Below are 21,590 nucleotides of genomic sequence, written 5' to 3'. Positions count from 1 at the left end.
GACAATGAGAAAAGCGTGAAGATGAAACTTTTAACACAATATGCGCCAAGTTATGCCGTATAACTATGTACAGAGAAGTCATAATGAGTGATTACCAAAAAATAAATAAGAGAAAGAGACCGAAATGAAAGCCAGAAGCAGTCGTTCAAACTGCGCATGTGTAAAAGCGGAACTGCAAATGCGGCTTTACTCGACGCAAAATGTGCACCGTTTCCGGAGATAGTGCAGTCTAAAAAGAAAGTCTAGTCAAGAAAAGCAAGAGTTAAGTAAAGGGCTCTATATGTACGGGTAATATGAATTGAAGCAGTGTAAGATGGCGTAGGGGAAGTCAAAGTGACTCAAACACGGTCGACATCGGAGAAAGAAAGACAAGGTCTTCTGGGGGAGCTTCTATTCCCTCTCGAATAACAAACATGAAAGGACATGAAACCAAAAACCACATGGTACACTAATGCGCCCCGGAAGACCTTGTCTTTCTCTGACATCAACCAATGTTGACTCGCTTTGCTTTATTCTTTTGTGCACCGTCACACCCTCCGGCTTACTCTCCTATCCCTACATGTTCGTCCTTGGAGACTGCACTGACCAGGTTAGACCCTCAGGAGCGGCGACGGCTTATCCAGCGGGCACGCGGTGTGGCGTGAGCCAATGGGCCTCTGAACTAAGGGTTCCACCCTACGAGGAAGTCACCCCATATCATTAAGAATAAATGTTTGCTCTCTCTCTCTCTCTCTCTCTCTATTTCTCTCTTTTTGTCTGTCGGTTGTCTGCAATTTAGAAATTACACTTTAAAACAATTGCTATTCACATTCCCTTTTATCCTTAGTTTCCTTCTGCAGAACTTTAATTTACATTTCTACCAATGTCCACTGAAAGTTAACAGGAGCTTTTCTAAGCGAGCGAGTCACGACAACTCAGTGACAGGCTGCTAACGCCTTGCGTGTGGTTCAAATGTATGACAAAGAGACGTTGCAGAGCAAGATAAACAGCCGCACCGTACCTTCAGGTGATTTCGGTTCGTAGCTGAGCACCCTCATCTTTGATCTCACATTCTCCAACGTGGCGTCGACGAAGACGTACGTGCAGAACACCTGGTCTTCAGGTTGCTCGAGGTCCAGATATTTCTTAAAGATGTCCGGCCTTGGAGCTGCCATCGCTAACTTCTTATACCGTTTTTTTGCGACTACCTAATAATACCAATATTTATTCGGCAATTATGCCTACACTGCGTACTCACGGTCCCTCCCTCGAGTGGCCTGGTACAGTGCGCCGCGATGGAAACAGGTCTGTCGTGCTGCGAGGCCTTCTGCTAAAAGCGCGAAGTTGAAAGTTAGGGGGGCGTTTTATAGGGATCAAAAATTTACGGTACGCAGAGGTGGAGGTCAACGGACCTACACGTCGAGCGCACATCTGCAGCTGCGCAAAACATGCACAACAACTGCGAAAAGTATGCGTCGGGCACTGCCGCGAGACAATGTCTGATGGACATTGCAATAGCCTGAGGGGCTCTGTGCCCAACTATCTCATAGCTGCTCAAACCCATTTATCCTATAGAACCTACTTAATTACTTTGTATATAGTCTCGTCATACTATCAGCGTAACATAAAACGCGAACAGGCAGGTTGTTAATCCGCACTTTCAAATTGTTTTTATTATTACACCCTGTTATCTGCACATGCTCTGTATTTCATTCCACTCATTCTGTAACGCCTTCAGGCCTTGAAGGTACAATAAGTAAATAAATGAATGAATAAATAAATAAATAAATAAATAAATAAATAAATAAATAAATAAATAAATAAATAAATAAATAAATAAATAAATAAATAAATAAATAAAACGTAATCTAGAACACCATTTAGTAGTGTTATTATCGACCTGTCAAGTGTCAGACATTCAGGCGTACGTTCCTATGACAAGATGATTTGCCTCGTCCCAGTAAACGCTATGACGGTAAGCCTGGACATCAACCTGTCAAGTGTGAAAAGCGTTCCAGCGGACGTCCCCACACCGACATAATTGCCCTCTTCTCCGAAACAGCGTCACCCTTTTTATTCCCCGAGCTGACAGAAAGGATTGGACGAAGGGGAGACAAACCGGAGGGCAGGAGTTCGCCCACGACCACAAGACCGCAAGGGGTATGATGATGTGTGGTGTTTTATGGCGCAAGGGCCAGGTTTGGCCAAAGAGCGCCATGATAAGTGGTAATGTTGACGATGTATTATGGAAGATGTGACTTGGCTGTAAACTGGCCTAAAAGTTGTCGCTGTAAAGTGCGTAAAATCTATGTACTATAAAATTATGGCGCTAACTAATGACGAATACTATGAACATTAAAATCCATCGTAGAAAAATGATGCTAAATAAAAATTATATAGGATGGTAAAATTACTTGGAGCACTGCTGCCTCGTCAGAGCCCTTGAAACACAAGGGCCTAGAGGCATGTGCTATACTAAAGAGCTATCGCAGCGGCATCCTCTGAAGAGAGGACCCGCTACGAACATGTGGGGCTAAAAACATGCAAGACAACATCTTTCAGAAAACTTAGGACTGCGTTGGTGTCAAATAAAGGTTCTGGCCCGAGTAGCATTACGGGATGTAGGGGGATGTGCTGCCGGTATGCTAGGGAAAAATGTTTCCTTCTTTCAGATTCGGCTGCCCGACACTCCAGGAGGACGTGGAGGACGGTCAGCCTCTCCCCGCATCTACCACAGGTTGGAGGATCATTTCCAGTGAGTAGAAAGTTATGCGTGCCAAACGTGTGTCCTATTCTGAGGCGACAGAATAGGACATCTGTTCGCCGTGATTTTGTTACGGAGGGCCAAGAGCCTAACTGTGGCTTTATTACGTGCAGTTTATTATTTACTTCTGCGTCCCACATACGTTGCCAGTGGTTTCGCAGTTTTCTTCTTAAGAAAGGCTTCAGGTCTGTGACAGGGATCGAAGCAGTAGGACTAACTGCATGCAATGAAATGGATGTGGCCATCTGGTCCGCTAGTACGTTTCCCTCAATGCCCCTATGTCCAGGCACCCAGCATATAATCACATGTTGGTTAGATATATATGCTTTACAAAGTACGGAGTAGAGTTATTTAATTACCGGATTTTTGTGGCTACAGAAAGACATCAAGGCCATTCACAACAGTAAGGGAGTCCGTATATATAACTGATTTCTGGATTTTTGATTTATTTATATGCTTTGCGACCGACAGCAGTGCGTAAGCCTCAGCCGTAAAGATACTATTTTCCGGATGCAGTACATCGGTTTCCGAGAAGGATGGACCGACGGCTGCATAGGACACCCCGTCGTGTGACTTCGATGCGTCTGTGTAGAACTCCGTGCAGGAGTATTTGTGCTGGAGTTCCCGGAAATGCATTTGGATTTCAATCTCTGGAGCATGTTTTGTAACTTGCATGAAGGATATATCGCATTGTATCAGCTGCCACCACCAAGGAGGTAGCAGCTTGGCTGGATGCATTGGGCGAAGCTCGAGGATTGGGACACGCATTTCGTCACTAAGCTCCCTCACACGCAGCGAGAAAGGCTGTCTTACGGAGGGACGATTATGAAAGAGTGTAGCATATGTCGTATCGTTAATGGTATTAAAACACGGATGATGAGGATTAGAGTGGATATTCAAAAAATGTTTGGCTGATGTATGTTCTCTGCAGATGAAGTGACCACTCATTTGATTCTGCATATAAGCTTTGAATAGGACTTGTTCTGAAAGCTCCAGTGGCCATTCGGATTCCTAGATGGTGGACCGGATCTAGCATCTTTAGCGCGCTCGGGGCTGCAGAATGATAGATCACGGCACCGTAGTCCAACCGTGATCGGATGAGGCTCTTGTAAAGATTCATTAAACATTTCCTGTCACTGCCCCATGTTGTGTGGGATAACACTTTAAGTAAGTTCATTGTTTTTAAGCATTTGACCTTGAGGTACTTTATGTGTTGAATAAAAGTTAATTTCGAATCAAGTATAATGCCTAAAAACTTGTGTTCTTTGTTCACAGGAATTCGCTAACCATACATTTCGATAGTGGGTTCTGCAGTGAGCCCTCTCTTTCTTGTGAAAAGCACACAAGAATTTTTTTGTTGGGGTTAACATTAAATCCATTTTCTTCTGCCCATTTGGACACTTTGTTCAAGCCCTGTTGAACTTGCCTCTCGGATACAGTAAGGTTGCAGGATTTGAAACCTATCTGTATGTCGTCTACGTAAACAGAATAAAAATGGCTGGCGGTAATGAAGCACGAAGAGTGTTCATTTTCACGATGAAGAGCGTGCAGCTAAGTACACCTCCTTGAGGTACACCAGTTTCCTGTATAAAAGGTCGCAACAATACATTGCCGACTTTCACGCGGAATGTACGGTTGGACAAATAGCTTTCTATTAGGACGAGCATATTGCCACGGATGCCAATTCCCGACAAGTCTCTCAAGATTCCATAGCGCCACGTAGTGTCGTACGCCTTCTTCATATCGAGGAATACGGATAGGAAATATTGTTTATGTCGAAAGGCGTCGCGAATGTTTCCCTCAATGCGCACAAGGTGATCGGTTGTGGACCGCCCTTCTCTGAAGCCACACTGAAAGGGATCGAGGATATTGTTGAGTTCAAGGAAATGCACAAGTCTGCGGTTAACCATTTTTTCAAAAAGCTTACAAAGACAATTTGTAAGAGCTATCGGATGGTAGCTTGCCGCCAAGCAAGGGTCTTTACCCTGCTTAAGAAAAGGGACCACAATCGCTTCTTTTCATGTGAATGGGAGGTATCCCGTAGCCCAAATAGCGTTGAAAAGCGTGAGTAGTGTAAGTTTGGTGTCAGTGTGTAAGTTTCTGATCATTTCGTGCATGACTCTATCAGGTCCAGGTGCAGAGCTTTTGCATGTGGTCAATGCAGCTCTCAACTCAGCAATACTGAACGGCCGGTTATAAGGTTCATTCTGTCTGGATTTTCGTATTATTGGCTTACATTCTTCTATTCGTTTGTATTTCAAAAAGGATTGCGAATAATGGTTTGAACTCGACACGCTTTCAAAGTGTTCTCCAAGTGAGTCTGCCTGATCTTTCAGTGTTTCACCTTGTGTGTTCACCAAAGGAAGTGAATATGTTTGTCGCCTTTGTACCTATTAACCCTGTTCCAGACTTTGGCCTCATCTGTATAAGAGTTGATACCAGATAAAAACTTCTGCCAACTCTCTCTTCTAGCCTGCCGGCGGGTTCGCCTGCCTTGGGATTTTCCTTTCTTAAAATTGATAAGATTCTCCGCAGTGGGGCAGGCGCGTAGCAACCCCCACGCTTTGTTTTGTTTCTTACAAGCGATCCTACAATCGTCGTTCCACCACGGGACACGCCGTTTGCACGTCAGTCCATTTACTTGTGATATACATTTCGTTGCGGCATCTATTATGACGGCTGTAAAATATTCCACGGCAGCATCAATTCCTAACGAGGACATGTCATCCCATGATATACTAGTTAAGTTTCGGAATTTCTCCCAGTCTGCTGTCTCAATCTTCCACCTAGGAGCCTGTGGTGGATATTCGTCTTCTTTAAGTGTTCTTAATAGTATGGGGAAATGGTCGCTTCCGTGAGGATTGTTCGTAACTTCCCATTCGAGTTCAGGCAGTATGGACGGGGAAACTATGCTCAGATCAATTGAAGAAAAGGTATTGTTTGCAAGACAGTAATATGTGGGTTTCTTCTTATTAAGAAGGCACGCACCAGAAGAAAAAAGAAACTGTTCAACAAGACGAGCTCGCGCATCTATACGAGAGTCGCCCCACAAGCTGTTGTGTGCATTGAAATCGCCAAGAACAAGATAAGGTTCTGGCAATTTATCTATCAAGGACTGAAATTCATGTTTGTTTAGTTGGTAATGCGGGGGTGTGTAAATCGAACAAATAGTAATGAGTTTGTTTAGCAGGACAACTCGAACCGCTACTGCTTCGAGGGCCGTTCGTAGCTCTAAACATTGACACGCTATGCTTTTTTTGAATTACAATGGCAACACCGCCCGATGATGCCATAGCATCATCGCGATCTTTGCGGAAAGCAATGTGCTGTCGAAGAAAATTTGTGTGTTTTGGTTTTAAGCGTGTTTCCTGTAGACACAGCACTTTTGGATTGTGTTTTTGAATGAGCTCTTGCACGTCATCAAGGTTCCTAAGAAGACCTCTGACGTTCCATTGAGTAATTTGTGTATCCATATTGAAAGAAAATATGTGTTGTGTGTATGGAAACGGAGGTGATGCCTTAGGTTACAGAGCTCTTTCGAGGCCCTGTAACGGGAGTTCTGCCCTTTCTGGAGCGTTCGAGGGAGCCTCGCCGCTCCTTAAGCGCTTGGCGCGCCGTGGGGATAGGTGTAGTGTCCATTGCATCTTGTGAGGCGCCGGACACGTGCTCTTGTGAGCGAGAAGTTACCGAGGAAGGTCCCGCCTTGGAGGGCAAGACCCCTGCGCCTACCAGCCCGGAGGTCAATGGGGCTCCCTGAGGGATTTGGCTGCGCCGGCTGTTGCCAGCGCTGGAAGGGGCCAGGGAGGTTGGGGCAGCCTCGGCTGCGCCCACCTTCGGTGTTGATGGTCCCTTCTGCTCGGTTGGTGGGGCAGCGCTCGCTGCGACCACCGTGGGGGCAGATGGCGTAACTGCCGACTCACGGCTTGTGGGTCGGACAGCCGCCGGAGGCCGTTGTGACGCTGCCCCCTGACGCGCCACTTCGACAAAGCTGGCCTTAGGAAGGTATGCAACCCGCCTGCGTGCCTCTTTGAATGATATGTTTTCTTTTACTTTGATTGCGACTATTTCTTTTTCTTTCTTCCAAGACGGGCATGACCGCGAGTATGCGGCATGCTCGCCATCACAGTTCACGCAGTGTGGAGCGTTTTCGCACGTTTCAGAGGCATGGTCACGGGAACTACATTTTGCACATGTCTGCCGGCCTCGGCAGTTCTGGGAACTGTGGCCTAAACGCTGGCATTTGAAACAGCGGAGAGGATTTGGAACATACGGCCTGACCCGTAGCATTACATAGCCGGCCTCGAGTGTCTCAGGCAGAATGCTTGAGGAGAAAGTCAATACAAGATGCTTGGTTTTTATCTCCTTGCCGTCGCGCCTTAGCATGATTCTTTTAACATTGATCACGTTTTGCTCACTCCAGCCTTCCAACAGTTCGGCTTCTGTGAACTCCATCAAATCGTCGTCAGAAACAACACCACGGCTGGTGTTCATAGTTTGGTGTGGGGTTACTGTTACTGGGATTTTCCCAAATGACAGAACTTTAGGAAGATTTTCAAGCTGTTTCGGATTGCGGAGTTCCAGAAGGAGATCGTCGCTAGCCATTTTTGTTGCTTTATAGCCTGTACCAAGAGTACCAAGAGTACCGGAGAGATACGAGGAAAGGAGAAATCATTCTCATGGTCTTTTCAGGATTGTTTGAATGAATTACGTGGAATCGGGGGAAGTTTGGCTGTTTGTTCCCAAGAAATTGGAAAATATCTTCGGTGCGCCCTCGTTTCTGAGGGCGATCAGGTAGTCTTGGAAAAGAAGTGGTCATTAGAAGTATGGTTTTTTTCGGCAGGGATGGCCGCCGCCCACCATGGAGCCCAATCAGGGGACGACACAGGACGGAAATATTCAGTTCTGCGCACGCCAGTGGTACAACCCCGCTATAACCATATACATATACCCAAGACTGGATATAGTGCACAAGGTTAACCCTCGCCGCCTACAAAGCCGGAAGTAATACGAAGATAAAGAGAGGACAGGAAAGATTAAAAGTGAGAGAAAGACGAAGATTTGAGGGAGAAAGAGAAAGGAAAAGGCAACTACCGATTTCCCCCGGGTGGGTCAGTCCGGGGGTGCCGTCTATGTGAAGCAGAGGCCGAAGAGGTGTGTTGCCTCCGCCGGGGGGCCTTAAAGGTCCAAACACCCGGTATCGGCTCAACCCCCAGGATCCCCCTTTCCCCAGACACGGCTAAGCCGCGCACGGTTACACGCGGGAGGGTCCAACCCTCGTGTGCTCGGGTACGTGGTGTCGCAACACACCAAACGCCTGCTGACGCAGACGCCCCTGCGGGGACCGCAAGGGGTAAACAAGGCCGTCTTGGCCCCCGTATGATCGGCCTGTCAAGTGTGAGAAGCATTCCAGCGGGCGTCCCCATGTCGCCATAATAGCCCTCTTCTCCGAAACAGCGTCACTCCTTTTATTCCCGAGGGGATAAAAAGGAATGGACGAAGCGGAGGCAAACCGGAGAGCAGGAGTTCACCCACGACCACAAGACAGCAAGGGGTAAACAAGGCTGTCTTGGCCCCCTATGATCGGCCTGTCAAGTGTGAGAAGCGTTCCAGCGGGCGTCCCCATGCCGACATAATCGCCCTCTTCACCGAAACAGAGTCACTCCTTTTATTCCCGAGTGGATAAAAAGGAATGGACGAAGCGGAGGCAAACCGGAGAGCAGGAGTTCGCCCACGACCACAAGACAGCAAGGGGTAAACAAGGCTGTCTTGGCCCCCTATGATCGCCCTGTCAAGTGTGAGAAGCGTTCCAGCGGGCGTCCCCATGTCGCCATAATAGCCCTCTTCTCCGAAACAGCGTCACTCCTTTTATTCCCGAGGGGATAAAAAGGAATGGACGAAGCGGAGGCAAACCGGAGAGCAGGAGTTCACCCACGACCACAAGACAGCAAGGGGTAAACAAGGCTGTCTTGGCCCCCTATGATCGGCCTGTCAAGTGTGAGAAGCGTTCCAGCGGGCGTCCCCATGCCGACATAATCGCCCTCTTCACCGAAACAGAGTCACTCCTTTTATTCCCGAGTGGATAAAAAGGAATGGACGAAGCGGAGGCAAACCGGAGAGCAGGAGTTCGCCCACGACCACAAGACAGCAAGGGGTAAACAAGGCTGTCTTGGCCCCCTATGATCGGCCTGTCAAGTGTGAGGAGCGTTCCAGCGGGCGTCCCCATGTCAACATAATTGCCCTCTTCTCCGAAGCAGCGTCACCCCTTTTATTCCCGAGGGGATAAAAAGGAATGGACGAAGCGGAGGCAAACCGGAGAGCAGGAGTTCACCCACGACCACAAGACAGCAAGGGGTAAACAAGGCTGTCTTGGCCCCCTATGATCGGCCTGTCAAGTGTGAGAAGCGTTCCAGCGGGCGTCCCCATGCCGACATAATCGCCCTCTTCACCGAAACAGAGTCACTCCTTTTATTCCCGAGTGGATAAAAAGGAATGGACGAAGCGGAGGCAAACCGGAGAGCAGGAGTTCGCCCACGACCACAAGACAGCAAGGGGTAAACAAGGCTGTCTTGGCCCCCTATGATCGCCCTGTCAAGTGTGAGGAGCGTTCCAGTGGGCGTCCCCATGTCAACATAATTGCCCTCTTCTCCGAAGCAGCGTCACCCCTTTTATTCCCCGAGCTGACACGAAGGCAAGAAAATCCGAAGTTCAGGAGCTCGATGGCAAAACCCGACGAAAGCACTAGTACTTCCACAGGCTCCCCAGAAAGGCGTTGACGACCACAAGACCGCGAGAGGTTATTTAAGGGCGTCCTGGCCCCCGTGTTAAGAGGAAAATTAGAGGAACATTTAGCACGGGCCCAACTCCTATGCGGCCTATTCAAATACATTTAAAACGCAAAAACGCTTTTCTGAGATAACCCTGGACCAATTTTAATGAGATTTGCTGCATTTGAGAAAGATAAATTCATATGACTTTTGGATGCGGAATTTCTATTTAGGGCCTTAACTTTGTTAAAATAATTTCAAAAATTCGCAAGTTTAAAGAAAATAGAAGCACGAAGTTTACAAAAATAATAGATCTGCGTCCAGAACAGATATCGCGGTTCTGTAAACGGCACCCATTAGTTCATTGAAAAAGGAGAAATTCGATGCGTAAAAAAAAAATTGCGGTACGCGCTTACGGAGCGACCACATTTTGCCTTTTACGAGCGGCTGCATGCGGTGCAGAGGCGGAGGTCAACAGACATACACGTCGTGCGCACACCTGCGTCTGCGCAAAACGCGCAGCCGTAGCGAAATGTGTGCGTCGGGAACTGCCAGTGTTATGCGCGAGACAATGTCTGATGGAAGCTGAAATAGCCTGTGGGGCTTTGTGCCCGACTATCTCACAGCTGCTCAAACCCATTTACTCCATAGAATCAACTTAATTACTTTGTATATAGTCTCGTCATACTGCAAGAATAACTTAAAATGCGAACAGGGAAAACGTAATCTAGAATACCGCTTACGTGAGATTACTAGTGAATACGAGGCGCTGTATCCCTTTATACATAAACGCTAAACTTTCTGCTCTTTCATAACCACTCGCGAAAAAACAAATCCCTTATAGGTGCTAGTGAACACAAAGTACGCACGGCTTGGGTCTTTGGGCGCGCAGACAGACTTGGGTGCACTGTGTCTAAAACTCCCTAGAGAAGCACGTTTCGGTATGTTCCGATCAGTTCGCGTTTTGAATTTCTGTTGATAGTGTTTTCGTCAGGTAGAAACAGCGAGGCGACCATACAGGGAGTCATATACGAGGGCATCAAAATGTTTTGAGAGTGGCTGCGCTATCAAGGAAATAAATTATTTATGCGTCACCATCTAAATGGTCTGCTTGCAGAGTAACATCCAGCTTTCTTGCCATTTTGCGAATAGTAGTCTTCGTTCCAGAACGAGTAGAGCAGTTCTTGCGATTCGTGCTTGATTTCAGCTACCGTGTGAAGACGGCTAGGTTGTTATATTTTGAAATATAGCGAAATAGGCGAGAGCAAACACCTGCGAATGGCCACTCTTTCAGTCGACGGTCATCGCTATATGAACGAAACTTAGAAGTACGGCTACAATCCTGAGACAAAGCTGTCAATGACGCACTCCGTAGCTCGGCAAAGTGCGTGCTCCAATGGCATAGCCAGCGAGTAGCACGCCGGGCACGTGTACCCCTTGAACAGGGTCACGTTAACGAACCCCGAGGGGTCAAAATTAACCACGAGTACCGCAGTACGGGGCCCCCATGACCCATGCGCTGCCCAGTGTCGGCACAATAAACCTGAAATTTAATTTTCAATTCATTGTTTGAGTGCTACGTACGCCTATTAAGATATAGAAGTACAGGCCAGCACCAATGTCTGCTCGCCGGTAGCAGGTGCTCCGAGACTCAGTCAACTACGTAAAAGCGAGCCTCTATCGCAGCGCATCCGGTGCACGGTTCGCCGAGAAACTGCTATACCGGAAAGCCGAGAGCATGCGTGGCGCAAAAACAATCGTTCCGTGGAATGCACGAGTTGCGTAAAAGCTTGCGTTGGCCAACGTGCGGGACCTTGACGATTGTTTTCAGCCAGTTTCGTCACCGATATTGCTTCCATCGGAAGCGGTGGAGAGGTAGAGCACATTCTGCAAGTACATCTGCATTTCTTGTTGGTACTGCGTTCACCGCACGCCGACAACTGAAATCGGCCGAGGCGTATATGCTTATACATGCATATAGTCACAGCGAATAACGCTATACCTGCTAAGCCTATTTATAGGATCCATTGTTTTCAGTTTATACTGTAAAGAACTGAGAGGATGATGTCATGTTTACGAAAACTTGCTTTTCACGATAAATTAAAAATAAATATGAAGTTTCAGTGACAGCATGAAACAGAATGCATCTTTCCTCCGAGCAAGACATAAGAGCTGGGCACGTGTCTCTCCCCGCACCGCACTGAATTTGCCACCGCATAACGCTTGCAGTGGAGCCTCGGCGTGCAAGCTGTGCCATGACCCTTATGCACTTAGGAAATTAGACTGTGGATGCGGCTATAACAAGGTGTGCGTGGTAGCGAAGTGGTTTTGTTACAGCGCTTGGGTTCGGGGAAACCCAGGGGTGCCGATGGCGTAATGCTTGGTTTGCGCGAGGAGCCAGATCGACTAACGAGGAGACAGAGGCACAGGATGAAGTTAGGTCTGGTACTAGATCTAGCTTGTCTTATTACTCTGATTAATCTTGAAGCAACCATTTTACAAGAAACATCGTTAAGACCAGACCGAAATTTCAATTTAATATAATGTAGATCATTTCGCCTAGACCGTCCTACTAGAGGGGGTAGTTTAATAACATTTGTTTCAACTAAAATTTGTCATAAGGCTAAAATTTCATTGCAAATTGCAGCTCCCAAGTGCCAAATTCCAGCTATAGAAATAAACCTACCTGCGTGCGAGGGAGAGAGAGTGAACTTTAATGAGCACCAGCAGTTTAGTCGGCTGGGCCTAGGCCTCCCACGATGGGACGTCGAGGTCGTGCCTTTTCGCCGCTTCGTAGGCCTGCTGGGTCGCCCAGAGTTGGTCGTCGAGATGGGAACTGTGCAGTGCGGCGTGCCATCTCGACGAGAGGTGGCACGCCACCCTGACACGTCCACCCGCACCTCACCAACCTCAACGAGCTTACACACTCTGTAGCATGAGGACTAGTCAACCGTGCCGGAGATGGTGCAGGTGCACCTGCAGGACGCGACCGTCTTACAAGGTACAACTACCTTGTGAAGTCATTTTACCTCGCAAGAAGAACCTTCCCCACTCCTCACCGCAAGTTAAACAGAGCACAGGCAACCACCATTCGCTTGTTACAGACCAATACAGACCCCTCCCTCACACGCTATCACACCATATACCCCGACATCTACCCGAGCCAAACGTGCAAGGTCTGTAAAACTCAATCAGCAACACTGAATCAGCAACACTGACATGCTATGGGAGTGCAAACATCAATACCCAGACCTTAATCCCGTTACCTGCATGCGACCCCATTAACATTATAGATGAATACTTTCCTTCTTGCGCACAAGACGGGAGCACTCTTGATAGCGCATTATCGGGGCGTGCAGGCGACATAATACTTGGAGTTGCCACTTCGCCCCATGTATCGTGGGGCTTCAGGACTGATTACCGCGATGCCAAGTTATGGAATTGGCGGTTGGATAAAAGAACTTCTTTTTGTATATATTGCGGATTGGTTACTTTTGTGCGCGGCCGATAACCAGTCTACTATGGACCTTACATTCTGTATCTGAAATCTCTCTGTGTATCCTCTTGGCCACATATTGATAGTGCTACTAGTGGTGATAACTTCCAGATATTTTTCAAAATCACACGATCCATGACGTCGAAAAGTGAACAAGAAAAATCTTTGAATAAGTGCAATACGTTTAAAAAGTAAAGTTGTTGTCGTGTCTGTGTGAATACTGCAGAGCGCAAGAACCAAAGGGTTTGTGTTCTGTTTTGGAAAATACTCGCAAAAATTTGGATTGATATGTAATTGTAATAAAGGTAATTCATAGGGTCCTTGATGTAATCGAGAATGCGCTCGAGATCACAGCAAAAGTCACATGGCAAAACTACTAGTTATTGAAAACCCCAAAAATTGGAGAAATTATGAATTTTATGGGGTGTACTTAAGCGAGAGCAACAGCGCATTCGACCGCAAACATTTTGATTTCTTTTCAAAACTCAATAATAAACGTGAATTATTCAGTTTCCTTCGTAGTAGAAAAGCGATTCCGCGACCATGCTGACTCTTGGATTTTAACTTCCGAAGAAGTAACGGATCGAGTCATTAGAAAAAATCGCAAAGGGATTAGAACGTAGATTTTTTTTTTGTGACGAAGCGTTCCATCAACGATTTCATAGAGATTTCCATGGAAGAATTGGCTATGGCTGGAACGATTACTTGATTCAGGGCATGGTTTCGGTAGCGTGACCTCTGCCACGTTGATGATATTATTTAGTGATTCTGCTGGTGATATGATAAATGCCGTGAATCGCTGTACATTTTTTGTGGATTCCACATGTTTGAAAAATGACTATAGTAATTCTCATTCTTAAATATCAGGGAGAAGGACACAAAATAGATTATTTTCGCCCAGTAGCGTACTAACACCACAGTCGGTTAAATGAACTGAAAGAAGATTGCATGAACGTCTTGTGAAGTATGTTGAGGACGAAAATTCGCTTATTAGTCCATGCCATATTGAATTCAGACCAGGACATACAATTTGGCTCTTGTTACTTTAGACATTTCAACAATTTACCGTAATGTATAACGTAACTGTTAATAAATGGACTAGAAATCTGGAATTCTCAAATTATCGTGCAGCATTGAAAGGGGAATTTCTTAACTGGAGGAAATTTTAGTCTTCTTTAGGAGAGCCCTTGTCGAGTACTTACAAGCAGTCACATGGTGTTTCTCGAGGAGCCGTTATGTGAGCTATATTACTTCTGTCACGCACATTGTCAGGACCCCTTGCCATACCCTTGCCACCACATCGCCGCAGTCACCGCGCAAAAATCCCCCGCACGTCATTTAGCACAACTGTCAGCGCATAGCGTGGCTCGCTTACATAGGGGCACACACCTGCGGCCAGGTCGTTGTCTCCTCTATGTGTTTGTGCCGTCCTGAAGTACACTTTAGAATTCCAGGACTTCAGAAAAAGTCCGACCTACCCCCACCTTTACTAAAATAGTTGGCCTGCCTCACTCCTGTTTTACGAGAAATACAGTAGCCACGTACACATTTGTGCTGACGGATCGACTATACATGAACCAGTTCTGACGGTGATGTGTTTATACCGATTGGAGGAAAAACACTGCGATTCAACACATCGCATGTGAAGACGTCCACGGCTGCAGAACTCATGGCTCTGCGCAGTGCGCTTCAGTTTATTGACACAAATAGCCCTAGCATATGGGCCCTGTTTTGCGACTCGAGACCGGCTTTACACAGTCTGCTGTCAATTCTCAGACGTGGAGCTCACGAACAGCTAACGTACGGAATTGTCAAACTTCATGACATCAAACAGAAGGCCGTGAAATTATTTTCCACTACCTATATACCCGGCCATTGCGGGATCAGTGGAAATGATCAAGCAGACAAAGCTGCTCGAGAGGCACATCAAGAAGAACACAGCGTTCCCATTCCTCTTTTCAAGGTAGACGCTGCAAGGCAGCTTCATCCCCTGTCACGTAAGCTCTGTTTAACCGAGTGGAACACCCGAAATGTAAGGCACACTAGGTTGTACGAACTAAAACCCTTCTTTCCAACCCCGACCGGCACCCGGGCTTCTCCGACCTCAGACATCGCTTTTATTCCGGCTGTGTTATAGTAGTGGCTTCCACGAACGCGTACACTAGTTTGACTGGAATGGCTGATAGTGCTGCGTGCGACATCTGCGGTGGTGAAGAGAAAATCGAACATTTAATGGGCCACTGTCATCGATTTCAGCCGGGAAGACAAACATTTTCTATCGAACTGCGACAACTGGATGATCGGCCGTCGTCCGTGCAGGTCCTACTTGAAGACCGTACACAGCGCTCGTCCGCCCACGAAGCCATGAAGGCACTTTTGTCTTTCTTGAGGGTGACTGGCCTTTGTGAACACCTTTGACTGTGCGCGCGCGAGATCGCCGCGTCTTTCCTACCCCCTTCCCTCCTCCCTCTATCATTCTAGTCCTTCTTTCCTGTCCTCCCGAGTAGGGTAGCCGACCAGACGTATATCTGCTTAACATCCATGCCTTTTTCATTTCTTTCCTCCTACTACTGTATTACTGGATATTTTAATCAGTTCCATTGCATGATATTATAATGCGTATACGTATGTACACACATGATACATAGCGTTCTTCGCATAAAATGTACACATTCATGCACTATATAACCGCTTGCACACACGTGTGTGCCATTGAAAAATGGCTTGAAAATATTTGGCTCTTCGTAAATATTAAGAAATGTTAAATTTTAGTTTTTCCTGCGAACAATCCGATGAACATATCACATTGCTATCACCTCGAAGATACGCCAAAAGTAGGCTCAGTCAAGTATCTGGGTGTAACTTACGACATCTTGCTTACCTGGTTAGGACACATTGATTATATAGCTAAAGAAAGGAGTAACAACTAGTGGTTGTGATGTAAGCTATGTAACGGTCAATCAGAAATGCGGATATACCTGCTTTTTGATGATTTGCAAAATGTATATGCGCCCTACTTTGGAATCTAGATGATTGTTGTATTCTGGCGCAGCAGGTTATAAATTTCGGCCTCTGGTCTTACTTGAACACGAGTCTCTTCGGCTCTGCTGTAGTTGTCAAAATGTGTTGCTAATAACGTGCTGCACCAGAAAGTACGGTTACTATCTCTCTTGTGCAGATTTCGTTTGCTACCAGCTCAGACATACGTAAAGATGTAAAAAACACCAATCATAAGGTTAGAAACCATATTTATATCCCAGCCGGCGTTATTTTTTGGAGTTCATTGGCCAACATTTCTTACACCACAGGTAGACTTTGAACAGAATCTGGTTCAACCTTTGAATGTACACATCAGTGAGTACCAATTATTAGGGGGGTATAGGATAGCTAGGTTTAATTTTCGACTATATCTATACACGTAGTGCTAAGTATATTTTCTACAGCATTTTAAATGGCTTGTTACAGGATAATATAACGGGCCTAGAGATGGATGCTATAATGGCTACAGATGTACGAAAATGCGACGCAACGTCGGGTATTCGTATTTTCTCATCGCTCTTGATGGGTCTTTCTCCCTTAGAATTCTTGATTTCATTCCAGTATTTTCGGCTTAATCTTGGCAGTAATATTAGCCCTGAGCAAACTAAGCTCATGGCCTTCATCATGATTCATTATAAAGGATTCGTTATCCTTATGTTTATCACTCACTGCCAACCGTGAATCTCAGATCTTGCATACATTCCATTCTCTTGTGTCTGCCCAATTAAAATTAATAAGACTTGTCCGTCCACCTGGACATAAGGGATTACTTAGGAGGGAAATGACAGATAGCCTGGCCCCGAGAGCGGGTCTTAATTGACCCAACTCTCTCGGTACTTCCAGCATCAACGTCCATTACTGCAGCTAGATTCAGGCCATATGCTGTCAGGTCTGACTTTTTAGACCAATCTCTTATTAATTTTGCAGGGTATCGGCACCTACTATTCCATTGGCGCAGAAATTCCTTTCGAATTCGTGAAAGTGACGTAACTTTCCCTCGATACGGTGCCGTATACCTTGATTAAAATATTGTCAACACAATGCTCGTCTTGCTCCCGCCCCGCTGTGCCCTTTCGGTAGTGAAGATGAGACAAGTGACCGATTTTCGCATCCAAGGAAAACATTTTGGAAAGAGAATTTCGAAAAATTCGTTGTTTGAAATTCTTTGTCTCGGAACCTCCTCTCTTATGCAATGTCACAAGGATGCTTGCTCAGCCGTTGAAGAGTTCGCAGTTAGGAAAAAAGAAATACGTTTTACAGCGAATATGTTCAGGGATACTTTCCCGACTATCATGTCCGCGTGCAGGAAAAAAATCCCCAAGATAGTGCAACGCCGGGCCGATTCGCGGCGGAGGTGACGCAGGTGTTTACTCCCCATACATGGGTCGATTCCGAATATAGTGAAATGTCGGGCTGATCCGCGCTGGAGGTGTAGTTCGCCATTAAAGGGCCCACATACACAGCTTCGTTGGTCATCCTTCTTTTCAGAGAAAAGCAAAGCACCGAGTTTATTGGTTAAATTTATAATAATTCGCTGTCTTTTGTTCTTTCGATTCTTTCCCATTGACCTCAGTTACTTTTTTCTGGATTAATAATCGTCTTACAATTCCATACGCATTTTGTCAATCCCTCATAGCGGGTATGAGCCAGTAACAAAGCGAAAACAAACACAATATTATTGACAGTGTTCTACACATAAGTGTTGAAGGCTTCAGGGCAAAAACATGAAGATGATACTTAAAATATACCTTTATTGAATGTTTACGAGAGGTCGCGATAAAGCGTCTGCGATATCACAGTAAGCGCTTTAGAAAGGCCGCAAATGTTTTCACAGGGCAACACCAGAGGTGTCGGTCACTCGAGGCACATGATCTTGACGAGTGTCACGCAGACAGTGTAAATATACGCGTTGCTTATGGGCTTTCGGTCTTTGAAGTAGCCTTTCGGCGTCCACTACTAAGCGCAATATGCGCACCCCGACCTCCTTGGAGCAATCGTGAGGGATGAACTGGGTGCGAGGCGGTACCAACATGCCCAATTCCATCTGCAGTTTTATTTTTTCGCTTGGCCATGGAGTTGTCATACATGGCGTAATCAGCATCGATATTTCGCCTGAGCTTCTCGATGGAGCCTCTGATGGCACTTTGCGCGGAGACGCGCTTATCGCAAAAAAATAGCCCCAGTGGCTGGTTTTAGTGGTGCTATCGTCTCCAGCCAATCGTATAGCCTCTGTCCAGGCACAGCCTGGACGTTACCAATGACAACTGTAAGTCGTTGCCATGGTTGAAGTCTAAGAACTAAACTGAAGAATGAAACTGAAGAATGACACCACTGCTATTTCCAGAATGTGCGTAAATTAATATATAGAGCAGTTCGGCCGTCATACTAATAAGAACCTTATGTACTGTTTTTTTTTAAATTTTTGTCCATACAAAAGAGAGAGATAGAGAGCCAGGTAGACGGAAGGAACGACAGAGTGGTTGACCAGACGCATGCCCAGTTTGCTACCCTGCACTGGGGGAAAGGGTAATGGTTTAAAAAGAGCGAAAGAATGGAAAAGAAAGAGGGAGCAGAGAAGGTGGAGAAAGTTAGGGCAGGCAGTATTGTCAGTGCTCTAAATCAAAGCGGAGCAAACTGCACATGCACATGACATGCGCATGATGATTAACACCGTCTGATGATGATGATTATTTCCGTCTTCAAACCCAGCATAAAAACCACCCATTGGCTCTAGACATAATGAAAAGAGATAGCAGTTATGTTCATATAGAAATTCAAAAAAATCTTCACATATTGCCAGGAAATGAATTTTGGAACTCAGACATCGAATATCCTCCATGGCTGCTTACAGTTCCAAAAATCGAATTGTCAGTAGAAGGGATATTCAGCAAAAGAGACATGTTCATTCAAGCTACTCAACAACTAGCACTATACCAGATATATATGCGGTATTCAGGATACACACACGTCTATACAGACGGCTCCAGTACAGCAACCTCTTCAACTTCATCGTTCATTATACGGCACCTCAACAAACAAGAATCATTTAAGTTATCTCGTGCGACTTCGTCCACAACGGCTGAACTGTTCGCAATCCTATGTGCGGTAAAATTTATATTGTCAGTAACAGAAGCACAAAAATGGGTAATTTTCAGCGATTCACAGGCGGCTCTAACATCACTCTGCAGCACAAAGGGGAAAACATTCAGCGACAGTATAATATATGAAACACTTAAAAACCTCACAAAGGCAAGCGAAGCGAAACATGCAATAGCATTCCAGTGGATACCAGGGCATTGCAACATTCCTGGTAACACAGCAGCCGATGAAGCAGCACGACAAGCGCACTTGAAAGATGATACGGCTCCGCTCCCAATATCAAAGAATGAATTACGCTGCATCATAAGGACAACGTCTTTCAACATGTCTAGAAACACTTGGTTTGACCAGAATTCTAAGAGCTCTGACTTATATCACATTGATCCATTTATTGAATTCAAATTTTCATTGTCATTAGATAGAACTATGGAAACGCTTATTCATCGATTAAGGCTAGGCACTGCCTACACAAAGCATTTCTTACACAGAATGGGCCGAGCGGAAACCCCCGAATGTGACTGTGGATTTGTAGATGAAGATATATATCACCTCCTTCTAGATTGCCCACATCACGACACACCAAGATGCCGACTTAAATCAGCGCTAAGTAAATTAGACCGCAGACCTTTCAGTTTAAGGAAACTTTTGGGCCCTTGGCCAACAACGGCCTTGCAGAAGAGCGCTTTAAAAGCACTAAAGACTTTTTTTGAAGACAGCGGTATCGTTGGACGTTATTAGTGCTTTCATTGTTCTGTTCATTTCAATGTCACTTTATATATTCATCTGTTTGGGAATTATGTTATGTTGACTGCTCTGTTGTGACTGTATGTGCTAATATATTTACACGATGTGTATACCACCCGCTGACTAGACAATGTGTTATTAGGCGACAGTATCGTTTGTACTTTTGAGACTTTCGACTACATAAGTGTGGAGACATTTGCCATGTATATTGTATGTACCCGCTGACCCGCTGACTAGAAAATGTGTTATTAGGCGACAGTATCGTTTGTACTTTTGAGACTTTCGACAACATAGGTGTGGAGACATTTGCCATAGTCTTCCTGTGGAAACGTTGCTTTATAAGTCCTGGTGCTTGTGGGAAAAGATTATGTGATATGTAACCGTGAACCCTGAATGATGTGTGACGGAACCACCCAAGAGATAAGGAGTGGCCGGCGCCTTAAATTGCGCGCCAACATCTCCTTTATATTGACACGTGTACTTATCTTTATCGGGCGACCACGTTCGGCCGCCTAACAAATGTTATCGTGCAGCGCAGGACGCGCCTGCATGTAAAAGAAGTTTCTGGAATGTTATCGATGGTTCCCTCCACTGTCTTTCACCGCAACTTGTGTAATCTGATTGCATGTATGCGCGACGCGAATAGTGCAGAACTTTGTGGAAGGCACGCGGGTCCCATCGGTTAATCTGGAACATTCCACGACTGATCTATAAAAGCCGACGCGCTTGACCCGCCGATCAGATTTTCGATGATCGCCGAGCGTGTTCGCCGATATCGTTGTGCTATAAGTGTAGCCTGTTTTGTGGGCACAGGTTCGCCCAATAAAAGTTACGTTTTCTTGTTCACAGTATTGCTACTGTGTTATTCAACGTCACCACCACGTGACAATATCATATCAATAAAAAAAAAACACCCCCTCTACTGAACATTTAAGAGATGGAAGATAGCCGTAAATATCTTTTTAATATAGCTAGTGGCAGATTGCAGAGTTCAAGTCTCTGAGCTGAATTGCTTAAAAGAGGGAGAAATCGATTGCACGAGAAATCAAAATTTATAATCACCTAATTGAGTAAAATCCCTAATTACATATTTTCGAAACATGGGCACTTCATGAATTGTAGTCGGTGAGCCGGCGGCAGCCTCGCTTTGCCGAGGGGGAAAATGCAAAATACAATCGTAAACTTAGATGTACAGCGCTCAGCGATTGAAACGCGATACTCAGACAGCGTGGCGGCCGGCGCTTTTCGCGCCACCGGTGATCGCTGGGCGATCGCTGAGGAAGCCGAATGCAGTTGCGATGCATCAGAAAGATTCTCGCTTCCGTGGGACACAAGAATGCGTAACCTCAATGTCAGCAGCGCCCGCCAAATTACCGGTAACCATGTTGTCCGAGTATCGCGTTACAATAGCTGAGTACGTGAACGTCTAAGAACTCATGGTGGCCAAAGTTAGTTCGCTGCCTTACGGCGTCTCTGATAGCCCACTGTGAAGGTTTGGGGCGGTGAAAGCCACAGTACGGTTCAATTTTTAATTGCAATCATGCCACCCTGCTGCTGCTTCAAAATGGACATTTCATTCTTTCTAATGACGCCGCCAAACTCTTCCACATTATTGCGAACGAAACAGGCAAGTAATGCTTGCAAAAGTAGTATAAAGTGGAATCGACTACAATATTATATCCCTGTGTGAAACATGAGCGGAAAC

At 45.9% G+C, this 21,590-nt stretch overlaps 1 protein-coding gene across 1 annotated transcript in view; it reads right to left on the bottom strand.

Annotated features, from left to right (window-relative positions):
- LOC139057258 (glutamine synthetase, mitochondrial-like) overlaps nucleotides 1–1,318 on the bottom strand; it is a 20,995-nt gene extending 19,677 nt beyond the window's left edge. The window contains exon 1 of the mRNA XM_070535141.1: nucleotides 1,001–1,318. Coding sequence (XP_070391242.1) covers nucleotides 1,001–1,154 — 154 coding nt within the window. The 5' untranslated portion in view covers nucleotides 1,155–1,318. The remainder of the gene's footprint in view (nucleotides 1–1,000) is intronic.
- Nucleotides 1,319–21,590: the final 20,272 nt, after the last annotated feature.

The sequence above is a fragment of the Dermacentor albipictus genome, chromosome 3 (genome assembly GCF_038994185.2).
Source record: "Dermacentor albipictus isolate Rhodes 1998 colony chromosome 3, USDA_Dalb.pri_finalv2, whole genome shotgun sequence".
Classification (NCBI taxonomy): Eukaryota; Metazoa; Arthropoda; class Arachnida; order Ixodida; family Ixodidae; genus Dermacentor; species Dermacentor albipictus.
The sequence above is the reverse complement of the archived record's forward strand: the minus strand, read 5'-3'. Positions and strand labels throughout refer to the sequence as shown.